This window comes from Etheostoma cragini, chromosome 9, assembly GCF_013103735.1.
Source record: "Etheostoma cragini isolate CJK2018 chromosome 9, CSU_Ecrag_1.0, whole genome shotgun sequence".
NCBI lineage: Eukaryota > Metazoa > Chordata > Actinopteri > Perciformes > Percidae > Etheostoma > Etheostoma cragini.
This window is the reverse complement of record NC_048415.1, coordinates 8955539-8974655: the sequence shown is the minus strand read 5'-3', so window position 1 is coordinate 8974655 and position 19117 is coordinate 8955539. Positions and strand designations below refer to the sequence as shown.

At 39.0% G+C, this 19117-nt stretch overlaps 1 protein-coding gene across 1 annotated transcript; it reads left to right on the top strand.

Annotated features, from left to right (window-relative positions):
- Positions 1-1657: 1657 nt before the first annotated feature.
- rab3ab (RAB3A, member RAS oncogene family, b) lies at positions 1658-18182 on the top strand. Its single transcript, XM_034881252.1, has 5 exons — positions 1658-1752; positions 12483-12707; positions 16021-16139; positions 16914-17038; positions 17754-18182. The coding sequence occupies exons 2-5, from the start codon at positions 12483-12485 to the stop codon at positions 17942-17944; spliced, it is 660 nt and encodes a 219-aa protein (XP_034737143.1). The 5' UTR covers positions 1658-1752; the 3' UTR covers positions 17945-18182.
- The last annotated feature ends 935 nt before the right edge of the window (positions 18183-19117 follow it).

Here is a 19117-nt window from a genome sequence, read left to right as displayed (position 1 = left end):
TCCCTCCCTATTTCTACCACTTTGTCTTTTAATTGTTCTCTTTCTACATCAAACTTTTTTCCTAATTAATACATGTTCTACTGTTCCCATACTTTCACATACTTCACTTTTTCAGATTCTGCCTTTTTAAACAAGAACAATGTATTTTTTGACTCTGTGTGCCATAACCTTACAAGAGTAAAAAATAACCTAGGCTGCTAACCTCACAGAACCATTTGTGAAGCCATACTTCTCTGAGGTTACAAACAACGATTTGGTACATTTGATCTATTGTTAACCATGTAATGTATTAGGCATACTCTGGTAGGCTATTCTTAATATATTAAAATGTTTTGCAGTAGGTTGATATGTAAGACCAGTGTCAGACAATGGAAACAGCAACATGTTTGACCTCCTGACGAATAATTTAGTCTCTCCGGAAGGGCTATATTAATAACAAATGACAGGTTGAGTAAAGGTTGCGTATTTGAGGCGGAATGTTTCAAGATAGTTGTTACATCGTGGCGTTGGATTCGTCAGACACGCTGTCAATCTTCCCCACTGCCTTCAAAATCCCGCCCACCTGTCATTCATTTGACGCTTCTAGCTTCGTAAAGATGGCGGATTTACAGAAAGACAAGACGCTTACTTTCTTTCAGAGTAAAATCGCTTGCGTTAAGGTCATGGATGTGCCTGTATGACTTCATTTAGAGAACACAAGCTCATTACTCTAGCCTGATGTCACTGGAGCGAGCGGCGATTGGTGTGACGTCACCCATTGGTTTGTATATCTGTGCTATGAGCAAGGGGGTAGCCCATAGACAGACCATAGACCGTTAATACGGTCTATGAGACAGACCAAGTGGACGTGGACCAACAGATCCCGTTGTTCTGGACGGAGACCAGTGAAGGAAAGTAGAAGCTATTTTCGTAGCCAAAACGTAAAGAAAAAGTGCTTCTATTTTCCATCACTGGTCTCCGTTCAGAACAACGGGATCAGTTAACGGGTTAACTGTTATAAATCAAGTAAGAAGTGGGTCACCTTCTCATAGACTTCCGCAGAAACCGACCTCCTTTTCCAACCGCATGTGTCGCCCCCTGCTGGAATTCCGATAGAATGCAGGTTCATCGCACTTCCGCATTTGCAGAACTTCGCAGAGCCGGATTCACTGTCCATTCGTTTTACAGTCAGTGGTTGAGCCTGAAGACTAAAAATGTGAAAAAGATAATAACTGGTGGTGTGCGTTAGAAATACCAGAGTTTTTCCAGACATCTGTGGCCCGCTCTTCATCTCTGTAGCGGCTTGAAGCTACTTTAGCCACTGTAGATCATTTGGTTAAATGATTATGCAGTTTGTTTGTTATGAGGCACCTTACTGCGTTGACCTGTCCAATCAGAATGACCAGTGGCCTATTATGATTGTTAAATTGTTTTGAATCATAATGCTGATTTATTGTAATTTTTTCACATATTTTTTTTAAAATGACATACATTTAAAATACAATTATCTTGCATGTTATCTTCTGCATGTTTTGCTTTTAGTGAATAGAATCAAAGCAGTCTGCTTTTCTTCACTTTTTTTTAACAGAATTATGATTATAATTATCTACATTGTCTATATTGTCTATTTAAAACAGACAGCCCTTTTTCAAAGGCTTTTATTCTGGAAAATCGTTGCCGGATGTAGTGTTGCACAGCCTTTCTAACTTGACAGTGGTGGTGTTTCTGCGGGTGCTGGTGTGGTGGATAGCAGACGGATAGAAATCTATAAAGGTGGGATTTCTGTTTTATTACTCTATTGCATGGACATACATGTTATATGTAAATGTAGCACTGTAGGTATTGTAAATGTGCGCTTCTGTTTGAATAGTAAATACATAATAGGTAGCCTGTGCCAAATTTAGGAACCTTGACATAGGCTATAAGATGCTTGCTTAGAGCAGCTGTTTTCATTGTGAAAACCATAAAACCCTCGTAGGTGCATGAAATGCATATTTACTCGTGTAATCTGTGGGAATGGATGTGAAGGCTGCTTCTGGTATAGTGGAGCTCTGGTTGACTTGGGGCCTGTCCTGCAGAAAAAGGCGTTTCACTCCTTCCGACGGTTTAAATCAGGAAAATGGGTCTAAATGTGTCGGATCCACAACAATAGAATACAATTCACAACACATAAAATACACTGAAAAAGCAAACGAGGCGAGAGTAATCCGACGTTATTTTTTGACACGCAAACACAATCTATAATTTGAATGATTATTAACCTGAAATAACCTAATCATCTCACCATCACTGAATACCATAGACTATTGGTGCGAATATGGAGATGATGGTTGAAATATTACTGTACTTTCCATGAAACGTTGAACCATATGCAGGACTGGTGTGTTCCTGTGATAAGGTGAATCATATAGTCCTAAACCAATCGGATCTTGGTTAGTGCCTTCAAATGAATTAACATGATTGTGTGTGCCTCCCATACCGCAACAGCACATTTCAGTAGGCTACAGAAGAATGAAATAGAATAAAAACTACAAAGAGGCCTACATCATATATGTGATGTAAGCCTCTTTGTAATTTTTATTCTAAAACTTAAACTTGACTTCCATATTCAAACTAAAATTATATTGGGAGTGCCCAATGTACATGCACAAAGGAGGAAAAGAATTTATAAACACGCCAATGTCTGAATGCTGATCTTACAATGCCACTAAACAATGTATGCATGAGTTAAGATCAAATTAATTTGAATTTTGCCTCCAGTGATTACAAACTTTCATGTGTGCAGAATCTAAATATGAGACCAACAGTCTGCAGGTTGCATCTATACTTCCTCTGCTGACAGTTAAATTACCGCTAGCAAGACCTAAAGGCAAGACTGACTCATCAGCTTTCTCCTGGGAAAACCCATGCATCCATGTGGCCTGTGACAAACACTCCTACAGTTCCAGCCCAGGATCAGATTCATATGTTGGTTGATAATTTGTATTACATTTCAGATAAATATCAGTCTGCCAGATTTATGACAGACTCAAAGGTCAGAGTTGTTTCTATACGTCATTTGATACCTGAAATAATTGTTTCAGTGAAGACATTTGTTTTCCGATGATGATCTGAAGTTGCTTCAGAGGCTTTTACACAATCATAAGAAGAAGAAAAATATCTCTGAAAGTCAAACATGGTACTCCTGAATGGAAAATGCCGGAATTTCAGCTATCACCAGTTTGCATCCCAAAACATTATTTTTAATTCATTTGAATTGTCCTAAAAAAAAATATCAAAGCATACTTTATTATATTAATAAGTGGGTAGTAACTAACTAAAGCCTTAATACATTGACAAAGTGCAGGAAGAAGGTTTCAACTTCAATAACAAGCTTTTCATTTTTGATTAATATGTTTTTTTTCAATTGAAAAAAATAGATATGTGTAAAACAGGGCAGACGATTCAAATAAAAAGCTAATATTTAAGAAGTAAAAACCAGTTTACAAACAGATACATTCAAAACATGCCGGATTGACCTGCAGACTCTAGCATGAAAAAACCATCTCACGCATGCTGGCTCTCCCCCCATCTCTGCTTTCTGTTTGCTGTGGAGAGAAAAAATAGAAAGAAGAAGATATGCTATTTTTAGCTTTCCCTCCTCTCATCTGCATCCCCCAGCTTCCTAGAAAAGGAGGCACGTGATTGGAGGAAAAAGGGGAAAAATGCTGTCCCAGGCAGCCAGGAGCAGGACAGCAGCTGCCTAAAACCACTGCATCTTCTCTGTTGTAGTACATTATGAGTTATTGTTTCACACACCAATATGATGTGTGAAACATAGAGATGTAGTGATAAGTGATAAGTCAGGTGAAATGTTGGTATGTTAAACCTTAAACCTCAACAAGACATGTTGAGATTTATTTTTTATGTCAAATATTTTGACCAGTCGGTGTTTTAGCTGTGCAGTTCTGGTGTCCCACTTTTTCTCCCTGATGAGAAAACAAAGTTTTCTTTTAGCATCAAATCCACTGAATACTTGTCATTTATTTAGATGAAAAACAGCACAGCCACAGAGGAAAAATCATCTTAAAAGAGATTTACCATGACAACCCTGACATTCTGTATGTTGAAAGATATTTTGAATTCGAATCACGCTTGAGTCAATCTAGTGGTAGATAAATTTGATTCATCCCGCTTGTTTCTCTAATTTAGTTGCGATTTTATTTCCTATAGTTCATGGTCCTGGTTGTGAATAGATTTGTGAAAACCTTCCTAATGATGAATTTATTTACACAAGAGTTTGCAGCTGTGGGAGAAGTATTGTATTCATTGTTTCATGTAAAAGTAGCAAAGTAAAAGTTGTAAAGACCAAGATAACAGTTTGAAGATCAAGTCAAGATATTACAAATAAAGTACAATCCTTTGTTCAAAATTTTATTAATATGTATTGGCATCAAATGTACTTAAAGTAGCAAAGTACTCTTGCTGTATGGCCCCTGTCAGTGTTATATCATATTATTGGATTATTGTTTTTGATGTATTAATATGTAAGGGGTACTTTAATGTGGTAGCTGGAAAAAATGGAGCTAACTTTAGCTACTTTTAACCAGTAGCATAAAATGGAAGTTCTCAATATTACTTAATTTAGTAAATGTGCTTAATTACTTTCCACTACTGCCCATTTGTTCTACTAACGGGACGAATGTAATGCATTCACTTACTGTTTCAAATACCTAGATCTCATCTCATTTGTAAAGAATCCCATCTGTTTTTGATGGATTGGAAATACTTCAGTATGTGGCAAATTAATTCATATGAAGTAACGTTTATCCACAGACAACTAGGATATTTTAAGAAAAGTATATATTGTTAAATCATGAAGTAGGAATAACAAGGTATACCCATATTCACGGGGGACGGAGAATAAATACAGGCAATGGAAAAAAACATCTCAATGTCAATCGCAGTTAGCGTTATTCTTAATTTATTTACACTTGGAATGATTCCGATTTCTCTTAGCACAGCTACCAGAAGACTTCCAACTTTCAGACACGTTGCTCAGGTCAGATCTACGTCAAACTCAGTTTGAGGCTGCGCAGTAACACTCAGCCATCACCGAAAAAGTGTTTCCAATTGACTTTGATGGTCTCCGTCGAAGTCTATGGCGTCACTTTGTCCATTTCTTTCACTATGAGTTTTATGAGTTTGGATGGTGGAAAGAACCATGAACCTTTCTTTTTCATTATGTACTTAAGTGCAGTACTTGAGTACATGTCTAAAGAAAAGAGATTATCCCCACCTCAGAGACATGTGTTTAAAGTGAAATTCCAGTATGACTTTGCTCTCTGAGTGGGGCTGAAAACGCCTCCGTCAGTCAGCAGGTTCCTAAGTAGCTGTCTTTTAACAAGAAGGTGTTTGGGTGATCTGGGATCAGTCTGCAGGAAGCCAGCCGCTGCTGATTAAATGAGCCTGACTAGCTGTCCTCAGCAGCACTTAGCTGTGGATCAATCCAGCTCCTGGAGGACGTCAATCTCTTTTAGGTGACACGTTTAGAGGAGAGCTTGATGATGTCATTGTCCAGCCAAGAAGCTCACAACTCTTAGTCATGATTAAATTAGGATTAAAGAAAAACACTCCTCACTTGATGACAGAGGGTGGCACTAAGTTGTAACTACTGACAATGTGCTCTTGAGAAAAGCAGAAAATGTACAGCTACTTCAATGGAGATTGATGTATGTGTAGCTGCAAGTGTACTGCATACTGTTTTTTTTAAATAATTTCAGATCTTTGTATGTAAATAGTTTTTACAATCTGTAAGGCTTTATATTGTAGAAAACAGGCAACACAGTGGTGCAGGGGTTAGCACTGTTGTAACAAACCTATGTGATACGGCAGCTGACTGTAAACTTTGTTCAAAGGTGGTTAACTATTGAGGCCAATGAAAGCAGCAGGCTGAAATACATTTGCATAATGAGAATTTAATTACTTTGAGATTAAGCACATAGGCCTTCAGTCTGTACGCTTCTGTATAAAATAATGGATTGTTGAAGAAGCAAACTCTGTTCTCCAAAGCTAATCTCTAAGACGCAGAGGAAAGGCTGCAGTAATCTCACCACACCGTCACAAACAGACACTTAGCAGCCAACAAAGGTCTGTGATAGTGTTTGACAAGATCCAGACTTTCAGCTGTGGCTGCTAATTTTTAACCTCCTCTGATGGCAGCTATTAATAACTGTGACATGCTTACGTTTAACTTAAGCATGTCATGTTTAACTTACGTTTAAGGTCTTTAAACCAGCACTTTGGTCCAGAACAAACTCGATAAATCCCCATTTTAGATACTACATTTTAAGAAAACATTAGGAAAAAAGCCAAAAGGGTAGATCACGTTCTAGCACCTTGAAAGATGCAGCAAATATTCCTGAAGTGGTAAATAAAATTCTGAGAGAAATATATTTTGTAGAGAAAAGTGCAGAGGTGGAAAGCTTTTGGGAAAAAGCAAGCAAAGATTATTTCCTTTGCTATACCTGCAACACCGCTGACTCAGCTTAAAGAAACTCGTTGATGAAAAGCAAAGGGGCTGAAATAGCTGCTGCGCTGAGTAGACACTTTGGTGCAACAGTAGCAGGAACATATACATTTTTAATTAGGCTGGCCAGTGATGAAATCTAACACCAAACCTTGACTGTGATCAAGTGTGTTCTCTTGTCCAGAAGGTTTGCTTTGGTAGGAGCCAGAGAAACATTTTTAGATTTGTTTTGGTTTACTGTGAAAAATAGACATCTTAGATATCTTAGTTATAAAGTTATAGCTTGGCAAAGTTTGAACTTTATTTCGTTCAACCAGCACCAGATCTCAGCCCGAATTAACACCTATGGGAGCATTGTGTTAGGCAGAAGTCGGAGAGTATTTCATGATTTTCACAGACATGAATTTGTTCTGGCAGCTTGATGTGGGAAGACACCACACCAAGACACTTTCTGTTGTTCTTTTCCTTTTAATATGTCAACATTTGTATTTCTGTCAACTAAACTGGAGTTTCTCCAACTGAATATTTCCATGAGGTCTTTGATAAATAAGGTAACTCATCTCTTAAGTGAATGAAATCGTATGGTATTAACTCATTCTGGGTCTAATACTTTAGTTTAAGCCTCTATAACAAGCAAACCAGGGCATGTAGTAAAAAAGTCCCATTTTTCATCTGGTTCTCTTTTAGCTCAAAACCAGTCTTCCGATCATCTGTATGAAATCAAATCAAATCGAAGTAAAATTCTTTTCAGAAATACTACATAGGAGGGCAGAATCTCTTGCAGGTTAGTTGATTTAGTGAGGATCTTTAGTTGTCAACATGCTGTATGTCTCCTTCAACCTCTGTGTTTATTCTCCTTTCCTGTAGTTGGTATGGATTACAGCCTCAGCCTGGGTACAACTGCAGTTCACGTCACTGCAGAGCACATTTTCAGTCATCTAATTAGACTTGATGGGTTGCCAATTTAAAAAAATGCTGAGTCAGGCTAATTTGAACTTGTTTACAGACACCTTTGATGAACAGTGTTGTAACTGTGACTTGCAGTACATTTCTGAGATAGAGACAGATTTACATGAATACAAATAAAGTTTGCCTCAAAATATGAGTGTAACGTGTTTAAAAAACAATGAAAACATCATCAAACAGTGCCAATACTGGGTTTAGAGTCATGCTGAAACACAGTGAACATCAGCTCAAGCATTTTTGACTTACTTCTATAGTAAATGGCACATAACACACAGAGTTTTTTTAATGACACTGAGGTACCTATTCAGTACATTATTCCACTTTAGAATAAAACATTTATTTTGGTTTTTCACAGTGTCTCTCTTCTGGTGACTTGGCAGTCAATGGGTTTGAAAAAATATATTGAATAGTTTCCAGACAACAGAAAAGCTTTAATTGTGTTTTTTTTTTTTTTTAACTGATGAATTACTACATTTATTTATAAAATATAAGCACAAACACGTCTGACAACATCCCTGTAGTTTAAACTGACCTGTGTAGGTTTTGAATGAGCAAATACATTCAGAGAAATTAGAAACTTTTGTGTGTAATCTACTGTAAATTATATTTAAATATATTTAGTCCTAATGTTTAACTTGCTTATTACTTTATTAGAATGTGATTAATTATTGATAAAAAAAACAATTGAAGTTGATTTTAGTCCCATGCTCAATTTCAAATGTTGTCTTTTTGGATTCTGGATTAAAACTTGTTATATTTAAATCCAGTAGTGTTCTGAAGTATACGCAGGAGCTCAAGGCTGCAGATTTGTGAAGAGTTATTGACGTCACAGGCGGAGCACAACTTATCATCAACCAAATACAAATTGACAACCGTGATGCTGCGCTTTCAGATGTTCTCAAATTAGGAACCTGGTTCTGGTTTTATTATTCCTTTTCCCTTCAGCTTTCTGTTTGAGCCCCACTTACAGTTATGTTGCATGTAGCAGGTTTTGTGATGGCTTTAACTCCCATCAATTACCACCTCCTCCGCCCTGTGTTGAGGAAGGGTCGGTGCTTTTTCATTATTTAACAAGTATCTCTGTGTTCCTTCATGTAAACCGATAGGCCGGCGCTCTGAGGAGGGTGCAGTTGTTTTGTTTGTGCTTTATTCCCTGAGAGTTCTCGTGTTCCACTGCAGCTGAGTGGAGATAACAGTCTAAATATAGAGCAGGTTACAGCGACTCTGACGCCTGTGGGCTCAAGTCAATGTGCTCTCAAGAGTCGAAAAGGTTTCCAGAATCCTTTTTGTCTTCGTAGCCCTGTACTCTTCTACCCCGCTGGTAGTAACCGGTTGCATACCAGCAAATGTTGCAAGTCCCAATCATGTAGCGGATGGTTATTAAGTAAATAAGCTATGCTTCTTGTAAGAGGGTTGAATTGTCTCGGTCGACCATGTCCGACTGTTACTTACTTAAATGTGACTTTCCAGGTGTGCGGAGGTGAGAAGGAAGTCAGGAACTTTTCTCACTTGTTGTTATTCCTCTCTTGGAGAAGCATGTTTTACACCTTGAGCCAGTTCAGGGTTTGACAAGCTAATGTGTTTGCATCTCATCCAGACAGTTAAAAGTACTTTTGAGTCTTATTCTTTTTTTGTTGTTGGTCATACTCACTGCAGTTGTTGCAAAGATTTTAAGGAACTTTAAAATCTTTAAAATCTAAAACACTAAGTATTTCAGTCCAATAAGACACAGAAAGTAGTTCCTAGGAAATTGTATGTAGCCTATGTAGTGTATGACAGTTGCATTAAATAGCAGATACACGTCTTGGCTAGCCTAGCTCTACAGTTGACGTAAATACCTGCAATAGTAGATTGTGAGTGTGTAGGCCACCACTGTCATATAATCATTTCTTATGCTGTCCTTGTTGGTGTGGTCAAGCTACTTCTTTCCTAGACTGTAACTTAAGCTGTAAATGAGACTCCTGCCACAAGGAAGTTATCAACAGTGTTTGTCAGATGTGACCCTAAAATGATCCTCTTATGATGGTAAATGATGGTAGTGACACAGAGCTATTATTTGTTAATGTCCAGCTGGTGAACATCAGAATCAAGCAAGTAAAGACTTTGGTGGTTGGTGCATGTGCATACTGTACATAAACATATGAAATATGAATATGAAGTAAACAAACAATAATGTGAACAAAAAAATTGAACAATAGAACTGTTTAACATTAAAAAAGGCTGTATGGATTAGTGCAGGAAGTTTAAAAAGGTTGAGGGATCTGCACAACTTCTGAATATATAGAAAACCGGTATATAGTCCAGGATTGTAGGATTAGGGGCCCTGACCCACCATAAGAACCGTTGCAACCGTTGCCCAAGTTTGTGCTGTGTGTGCCACACCGTCACTCTACATCGGGCTATTTCTTCCTTTTTTGGTCGATTCGGCGTAACAGAATCTTTTCACATCATAGAAAAGCACACTGCCAGATGAGTGACAATTTTTGTGTAACCAAGGTATGATGAAGGCATGTTGAGTGGGTCAAATTAGCAGATTAGCGTATGGAGAGTTATTTCCTTGAACGCATGTGCACAACGTACTTGGTACTTTTCCAACGGCTGTCTCTGATTTGTGTTCCAGTTCTAATTTTTGGAATAGACAAAGGCAACGTGGAACACTGTGAGGGGGCGCCACAGTCGCGCGTCATCGCCCCTAGCTCCTGGCCCTTGGCTTGGTGTGTCAGGTCCTTAAGAGTCTATGTCAGTGGGGGTCCCTTGCCTTGTTAACAAGGTCTGCAGAGGGGAAAAAACTCTTTTTGTAGTGTGAGGTTGTGCTGATGTTGAGGTCTTGGGAAGTGGCAGGACTCAATAGTGTTGACTGTTGAATCACCCAGGGTGATGGGGGCAGGTGGGGTTGAGTCCTTTCTAAAATCCCCAACCATCTCCACTGTCTTCAAAGTGTTTAGATCTAAGTTGTTCTGACTGCACCAGGTCACTAGGTGGTCAAGCTCCCACCTGTAGGCGGACTCATCACCACCAGTAATGAATACACTGACAGTGGTATTGTCTGCAAACCTCTGAAGCTTGATGGACCAGTGAATGGAGGGGCAGCCGTTGGTGTGCAGGGAACACCAACAGCTGCCTCCAGTCACCGGTATATCATATCAAACTCCAAACTGACTTGTGCAGTGAATTATTCCTCTCACATCCAGAGATGATTGTGACTGATTGAACCATTTGCCTCCAACCTCTTCGCCAAATTGAGAAAACTCAGATGGGTTTTCTGTTTTGCCCTGACAATGCAGTGTTGCTTTGATTCAATAAGCAAATGTGCAATGTCTAAGTCTGTCGGAGATGCTGACAGAATCTCATCTTTTGTCGAAACACTCATAAAATGTATTACCTTTTTCTCTATATGAAAAATCCCCTGTGCTGTTTTTTAAGGTATTCTTAGGTTTAATTGTGTTAAAGTTTGTTTTTTTGCTTATGACTTTAAAGGAGATGGTCATTATTTAAGATAGGGCAGAAGAGATCTGGCCATGGCAGCATTAGGAGGTGCAGATGTGCCTGGATGAAGGAACACTGTATACTGTATGTCTGGCTCCAGTTTGTGGATCCATTTCCCGTCACCAAGCAAATCAAACTATCCATTACGTATCTGCATCTGATTTAGCAATAGTCCCCCATCATCTTGCGAATTATTTTCTTAACTAATAGATGAATGATTTTATGGAAAACATTCATTATAATTCCCCACAGCACCCTGTATTCAATATATTCCACCAACAGTCCATAACCCAGATATATTCAGTTTACTATCATTAACGGCATAGAGAAAATATGCATATGCATATGTTTTGGAGGAGCCCAAGACAAATTTCCACTATGATGCAAAATGAGGTCTAATCTAACTCTAATCTTAATGTAGCTGAAATCTTTTGTAATTTTAGTTTGAAAAGTTATTACAAAACAATTAATTAATCATCAAACCTGTTGATTAATCAAAGCTAATTAACCGTTGCACCTCCACTTTTGCTTTTTCATAGATTCTTAGATATAGTTTTCCCTTAAGCTTTATCAAATAACTTGTCTGAGTATTCCTATGGTCTTATTGAGTTATATACATACAGTATATATCCACTGTAGGCTATATTTATATCCCTCTTTGAGATCGGATGTTAGAAGGCTCTCTTGGTAATGATTTCTGTTGATACAACTGTTGTGTTTTTCCATATATCCTTACTATATGGTAGAGTTTTTATCCCTGTATATACCTCAGATGCATAGCATAGACTGTCAGTGTGGAATCTTATGGTGCCATCAAATCTCTTACCTTAAAATTGTTATTACCACTTGAAATAGTGAGTTAAGAAGGGATCAAACACTTTAAAAAAAACGTACTTTATGAAAAATGTCCACTATGTTTTTTAAAGTATTGCTTCCTGCAGCAGGGATTTTTGGAGGGAAATGAAACATACTGTAGCCATTCTGGTTTAAATTGTGTAGAACAATTTTGTAGAAATGCATTTCATTTGTTTTATATAAGTGATTTACATGGAGATCAAACATTACATTAATCATGTATAAGCAAGTGTTTTTTGTATTTTTGTTGGCAAGGTGCACGTTACGCACAGCTAAAACATTGTTTTGCTCACTCAGTTATTATGCACACCTTTAACTGTGCTAAATTGAACCCACTAAATGGAATGAATTATTTTGCTTTCTTAGCAGCAAACTCAGCAACAAGACTGATGTATACTCATGTCAGTCTGTTATACCTGGGACCTCTACCTTGGAGGGAATAAAACAGATGTTTTTTACTCGATGGAAATTAGCTTTGAACTAATTATTATTATTATTATTATTATTATTATTATTATTATTATTATTATTATTATTATTAATATTAATATTATTATTATTGACTATGTTAAGTTAAAAGAAAAAACCTGCATTGTGAGCTCCATGAGTGGCACGAGTCAGCTACATTTAGAGGTCACAGTGGCCATTTGATTAAAGGTTTGTGTGTACCCTTTGTCTCTGTCCACAGATGGCCTCAGCAACAGCGACGTACGGTCAGAAGGAGTCTTCGGACCAAAACTTTGACTATATGTTCAAGATCCTCATCATTGGCAACAGCAGTGTGGGCAAAACCTCCTTCTTGTTTCGCTACGCCGACGACTCCTTCACACCGGCCTTTGTCAGCACGGTGGGCATTGACTTCAAGGTGAAAACCATCTACAGGAATGACAAGAGGATCAAATTACAGATCTGGGTAAGACATCTGGACATGTGTTGAGTTGCTAGAGGGAAGTAAATCAAACTAAAATCTATAATTTTTGTATGGATCCGGTGAATCGAAGTTGAATGAGTGTGTTGAGTGCCATTAATTGATAATCTTCACTGTCACAAGCTTGTAGCTTTCTTCACTTTCTTCACCCGCTTATCAAATGTTCAACTAGTCATGTTCCATGACTAGTTGCATTATCACATATGACCTTCAAGCCACGTTTTCCTGATTTCCACCATGTTCTGGGTGCATTTGTCTGCATTTCTAAGATGAATCAGTTTGTGAATGGATTTGCTGAAGTTGTCAAAGGTGTTCTGTAGTGTTATAGCTGCACAGTCAGAGCCTATAGAGACACAAAGTGACTTATTTAGTCCCCAGGCATCAGTGTGCTTCCACTGCAGTGCCTGTTGGATGGTGGAATGTCTGAAACTCCCTGTACCTCACACATTTACACAACTGTCTCTTTTCATGTTAACAACCGAGTGCAACACTATGAATGACTTCCAGGAAGGATTGTATGGTATTTTAGAGCAGCTATAAAAACATTTGCATTTGGTAGTCGGACAAAGTGTTGTACAAATTAGTCTGATATGAGCGTACCAGCACCAACTCCACATCTGAATGTCGTTTCAAAAAGCAGGATTAGAAGGTGAGCTCAACACACTTAAATGTTAGTTATGTTTTTTAAATGTCTAATAATACAACAAATAACATTTCACTAGATATTTCATAACATGTTCAACAGAGCAGCAGAATCTGTGAAACACTGCCTTGTAGTGCAGTTTTAATCATGTAAACTATCCTCGGATCGCGGTAAACACATACATCTGCACACCGTCCACAGTCTCTGCAGCTCGCTCATTCAGCTGACCCTGGGAGGAGTAGACTAGAAAACATAGAAGTAATGACACAGCTTGTAACATTGATGTGCCTTCAGGAAAAAACAGGGCAGTAGTTTTTGCATCAGAAATGTGTTGTCTCTTAAGGGTTAAGCAGTAAACACAATCAAAGAGCAGGGTAAAGACAGGCTCTCTGAGGACCTGGTGTACATCTTAAACTAAATTACACTCATACTGCAGCAGACAGAGCTGTGATGGTGAGCAGAGCAGTGTGCGTTTATATGTGTGTGTGTGTGTGTGTTATGTGTGTAGAGCTGTCTCTGTTGTCAGCCTTTGCCGGGTCTTGCCTCTGGTAAGGCAGACAGAATCGGCCAATCAGAGCACGAGAAATAGATGACTGGGTGCTGATCTCCCCTCCCCCACTACTACACACATCTCACCCTTGTAGATATCCCCCCTCCCTTTCCCACACACACACACACACACACACACACACACACGCACACACGCACGCACACACACACACACACACACACACACACACACACACACACACACATACACACACACACTCACACACACACATTACCCCCCCATCTCTCAGCTCAATCTATTCAAGTAATTATTTATTTTTATGGTTTTGGAGTCATGAGCTCAGATGTCTACGTACAATATATAAAAAAATAGGCCACTTTATATTCAGGTTGTCTTGTTTTAGAAAACCTTTTTTGGGTGTCAAGTCCACGTAGTGGCCAATTTACACTGCTTTCCTTGTAGTCTGCAATGTATCTTTCTTTTGACTCATAATACAATAATTTAAATTAATGTACCTATACGTCCAGGAGGCAGGGAAAACATTGAATTTGGGTTTTTCTGAAGAGTTAAGATCACACAACATCCGACAAGGTATTGACTTAATTGACTTAATGTTTGCTCATCTAAAATTTTCACAGCTTTATCTTTGTATCAGGGCTCGTGGTGAACGCAAAGACGAGTACTCCAATGTGTTCATTATGTAACACCACTCAGTGCTACCTACACTGACATTTTAGGTAGAGAGCGTGATGCTCTCATCCTGAGCAGCCTGCAGCACATTGAGTGGATGAGCAGGACATGAACTGCAGAACATAATAACCAACAGTAATAATAAATGCCATTCTTATGCCCTGAGAATCAACGAGTACAAGAAAAGAAAAGCTAAAAAGTGTATCTGTGTATATTATGTTATTTTTGTGTGTTTTTGTGGTCATAAGGACTGGATGGTTTGTTGGAGACTGCATGTTGCAGTCCATGTTATTGTATGTGTTTTCCTTAGAATTCCCTAGAAAGTTTGATAACAGGACATAGAACCTGGGTATTCGCTGTATATGTGGTGTGATGTGACTACAATAGCAATTGTAAATTTATTTGAATTAATCACTTATAACACTCTATAATGTAGTTGGTAAGCAGTTTGTAAATACTCAGGAATGTTCGAGGTACAACAAAAAGCTGCCTACTTCCAGTAGAGCCATTGATTGGTGTCTTGTTTTACTCTGTTTATCTCCACTGACAGCAGAGTGATGCCATTGGACCAGAAGCTGCTCGGTTGGGTATCAGAAACTCACCAGGCTTTAATTCCCTGAGCATTCATTAGGAATTAGCACTGACATTTAATCTCACCTCTGGGTTTGTGGCCAAGCAGAGAGAGAGACAAAGGAAGGAGGAGACAGGATCATTGTCAAGACAATAGGAGATGATGATGAAGATTATAAAAACCACAAAAGGCATTTTAATATGATGGCTGTACTGGTGCACATGGAAACAATGTGCAAGTCTGACATGTTAAATGTTTTAGCTTCCTTTTGGCTCAAGTATTTTGAAACCACAGCAGAGAACCCGAGTCGTTGTGTGGGGGCATCTGCAGGTCTTAAATATTTTAAGAATTCTAAATAAATTACTGAATCCACTCTTGTATCTGCAAAAGTATCTGCTCTGATAAAAACACCGTTTTTTATTTGTAATTTCCTGTTGTCATGGGATTCTTTTGTTTTGTTTTGATGTGTCAGGATAATACATCTTTAATGCAGGATACAAGATCGGTGTACATGACTCTATCTACTAAGGAGTAGTGTGCCATAAACCAATCAAGGATTGTGTCTTTTAAAACAAGATCGGGAAGTATAAAAAAGGATTAGACAACTCTAGAATTTGTCTTGAATTTCTGCACCCTGCAAATTCTACGTGCTTTATCATTTTACCAGTCAAATTCATTAAGTTAAACAATAAGTTAATGTTGTCTGAATCCCCTGTTGTGGATGTGGTTGCACCCTCAGTGAGGAATATAGACAAATAGACTGTTTGAAGACAGAAAGGTGTATCCTCAACCAAATCTGTCAGAAGTCACTGTGAAATACATTCTGTAAAATGTTAAGAAATAGTCAAAAACTAACTGCATTGTTGTTGATGTTTTTGTCCAGGACACGGCGGGTCAGGAGCGTTACCGCACCATCACCACTGCCTACTACCGAGGAGCCATGGGCTTCATCCTCATGTATGACATCACTAACGAGGAGTCCTTTAACGCCGTCCAGGACTGGTACGTGATGAGAGTGTAAACTGACACCATGGAGCTTTACCTGTGAGAGGGAGCGCTGTGTGGAGGATGGATCAAGTGGTAGATAACCAGTGGAAATAGATGTACTGTAAAGATACGAATGATTGATGAACACGGCATGCGGTTCAAGTTTCTGTATGTGTTAGTTTTGTCTCCTGCCTGTACTTTGGCTCTGTTTGTTAATTTATTTGTCCTTAAAGAAAAAATCTAGAGTTTTTAAAGTTTATCCTGAATATATTTAGACCTAATCTAATACAGTAGGTCAAAGTCTAGCCTTTATTTTCACTTCTACCTCATCCTTTTCCCTACCGGACACAGCTGTTCCTTTCCATGTACATCCATCTCCATCTACTTCCTGTTTAAAAAGAAAGTGAAACTGCATTTTCACCAATGAGGTCTGGTACTATGGCTGAGCAGGAGCACGCAGGAGGAGAGGACAAAGGTGTTACAGATGGGGTTCTTTTTGCAATATTTTAACAAAATCACCCGCACTGTCAAAATAGTCAGTCAGTACGGTCAAATTACATGTTTCCCGATTCGGATTTTAGATGTGAAATAATAGTCACATCTAAGTTTCATTTTTCAGGATGGGATTTTGTAACGGTGCTCAATCACTTGCTTTAAAGACTCTGTTCAGCTTTTTTACTGGATACAGTGATTTAGAAAACGTGTTAGAGGAATAATCCAGACTTCAGCCTGCAGTCTGATCACAGTCTCAGAGTTTCCTCTCTGACTGCTGGGTGTTTTGGCTTCCAGGTCGACTCAGATAAAGACGTACTCGTGGGACAATGCCCAGGTGCTGCTGGTAGGGAACAAGTGCGACATGGAGGACGAGCGAGTGGTAGGCGGAGATAGAGGTCGACAGCTGTCTGATCACCTCGGTGAGTTCATGGTGTACACACACGCACATGCATGCACGCACACGCACACACACACACTCACACTCACACACACACACACACATAAACACTTTATACAACTCTTTGTTATGTACACTGACCTGAAGTGACTAGATGGACAGGCGGAAGGTTTAGCCTGGTAATGTTAAACTATGCAGTTGCACAAATGACCATGTCCACATTAATCTATATCCACAACATTCTTCTTCCGGGATTGTTCTCTACCCGTTTGGAAATTTGGCCTGATTTCCCTCTTGTCAGCTGGATGTCCGTTACCTTCCACTTTTCTTGTGTTGGAGGTTTAAACTCTGGTCCATTTATAAGGACTATGGTTAACTGTTCCTCAGATCTCTGCAGGGTAAATCCAGACAACTAGCTAGACTGTTTGTCCAATCTGAGTTTTCTGTTGCAGGACTGAAACAGCTTTTGAACGTACACATATTCCACCAAAACAATTAAGTCCCTTCCCGAGGCTATTTTGCAGCGGCACCGTGGCACTGTCTGGTGCTTACCATGTCGATTGTGACTGGGTAAAAGAAATGCCAATAAACCAGAGCACATTTTTCTTCCATCCCAATATGCTCTGTGGACTAGCTATACCCTCCTTTTGCAGTGCTGTGGAGGAAGGTTTGGCAAAGCAAAAATACGTCCCCATTAAAGCTCTCTGACCATCTTCCACACCCTGTTTCCTCTTCAGGTTTTGAGTTCTTCGAGGCCAGTGCCAAGGACAACATCAATGTGAAGCAGACCTTTGAGCGCCTGGTCGACATCATCTGTGAAAAGATGTCCGAGAGCCTGGATGCCGGAGATCCCGCCGTCACAGGGGCCAAACAGGGACCCCAGCTGACAGAGCAGCCTGCTCCTCCTCACCAGGACTGTGCATGTTAAAGTTGACTACTTCCCCTAAACCCTTTTCCTCCCACTTTCCTCCTTGTCCTCCTTCAGCTGGACCCTGTGACCTCGGGTTAAATACTCCCAACACCCTTTTCACTCACTTTCCTGCTTCTTTCTGTAACCTAGTAAGGATCATTGGCTAAGGGGCACAAGAACCTGGTTAAAAAGTGTCTGAAATGCTCTGAGATGCTAGCGGACCAGTGCTAGAGGCATGGTTTCTCCTCATAAAAGAGCTAAAAGGTGATTGTTTGACCAGTGCGGGTGTTTATCTGATCCCAAAGAAAGTTCAATCAAAATACAGTGTTTCAGACTCTTTGCAAACCAGGTTCTTGAAGGTTCCCGATCTATCTTTCGTTGTCTCCCTGTTCCTCAGTGTGGTTTTACAAGAAGGATTTGACGGCGTCCGTCCTCAGAGTGCCATTTAAATCCTTCCAATGTTTACAGTACTTTTTTTTCACGTTAGTCAAATATCTTGAAAGGTTTTCAGCCTCTGATGCAGTCGATGTGGGAGGGATGATGCAGCTGAAATTTGCTCCATACTGATGTGTTCATTTCTTTTAAGATTCTAGAGGCACACAGAATCAAACATACATGTGTTGGTATCTGTGTTTCATTTGTTGGCTCAACTGGTATCTACACATAAATATTGCAGGTATAAGTGTTTTGTTTTCATTAATTGCCTTTTCATTTGGCCTTTTTTATGTGTTTGTATTCTGGAGCCCCATTTATTCTGTCAACAATGGGTGGGGAAAATATGAACAAGAAAGAGCTACGTAAAAATATTGCAAAAACATTAAGAGACACATTTTATTTAATTATTTATTACTGTTAATGTACATATACATGTTGTGTAATATATATCATATCTACAAGTATGCATTTCTTAAAATGCATTTCTTGAAATGAATTTAAAAGGTATAAAGTTCTATGAGGATAGTATTAAATATAAGAGGTCTATGTTGTTGGTTTGTTTGGATGTTGTGTGGAATTGATTGCACCCTCGGCAACTCCTCTGTGAGTCGTTTTATTTCCCTCTCAATTTTGTCTCATGCTGCCTTACAGGGACGTCAGAAATTCAAACTTTCTGCTTAGAAAAATACTGTGGAATGACCTTTTGAGTCTGAATTACCAAACCAGAAAACCAGAAAATCACTAAAATGTTGGTCA

Excerpts from the sequence above, each read along its gene's own strand:
- rab3ab (XM_034881252.1), top strand. The coding sequence starts at position 12,483 with ATGGCCTCAGCAACAGCGACGTACGGTCAGAAGGAGTCTTCGGACCAA. Across the intron at positions 16,140-16,913 it reads TTTAACGCCGTCCAGGACTG|GTCGACTCAGATAAAGACGT; the intron begins GTACGTGATGAG and ends TTTGGCTTCCAG. Across the intron at positions 17,039-17,753 it reads ACAGCTGTCTGATCACCTCG|GTTTTGAGTTCTTCGAGGCC; the intron begins GTGAGTTCATGG and ends TTTCCTCTTCAG.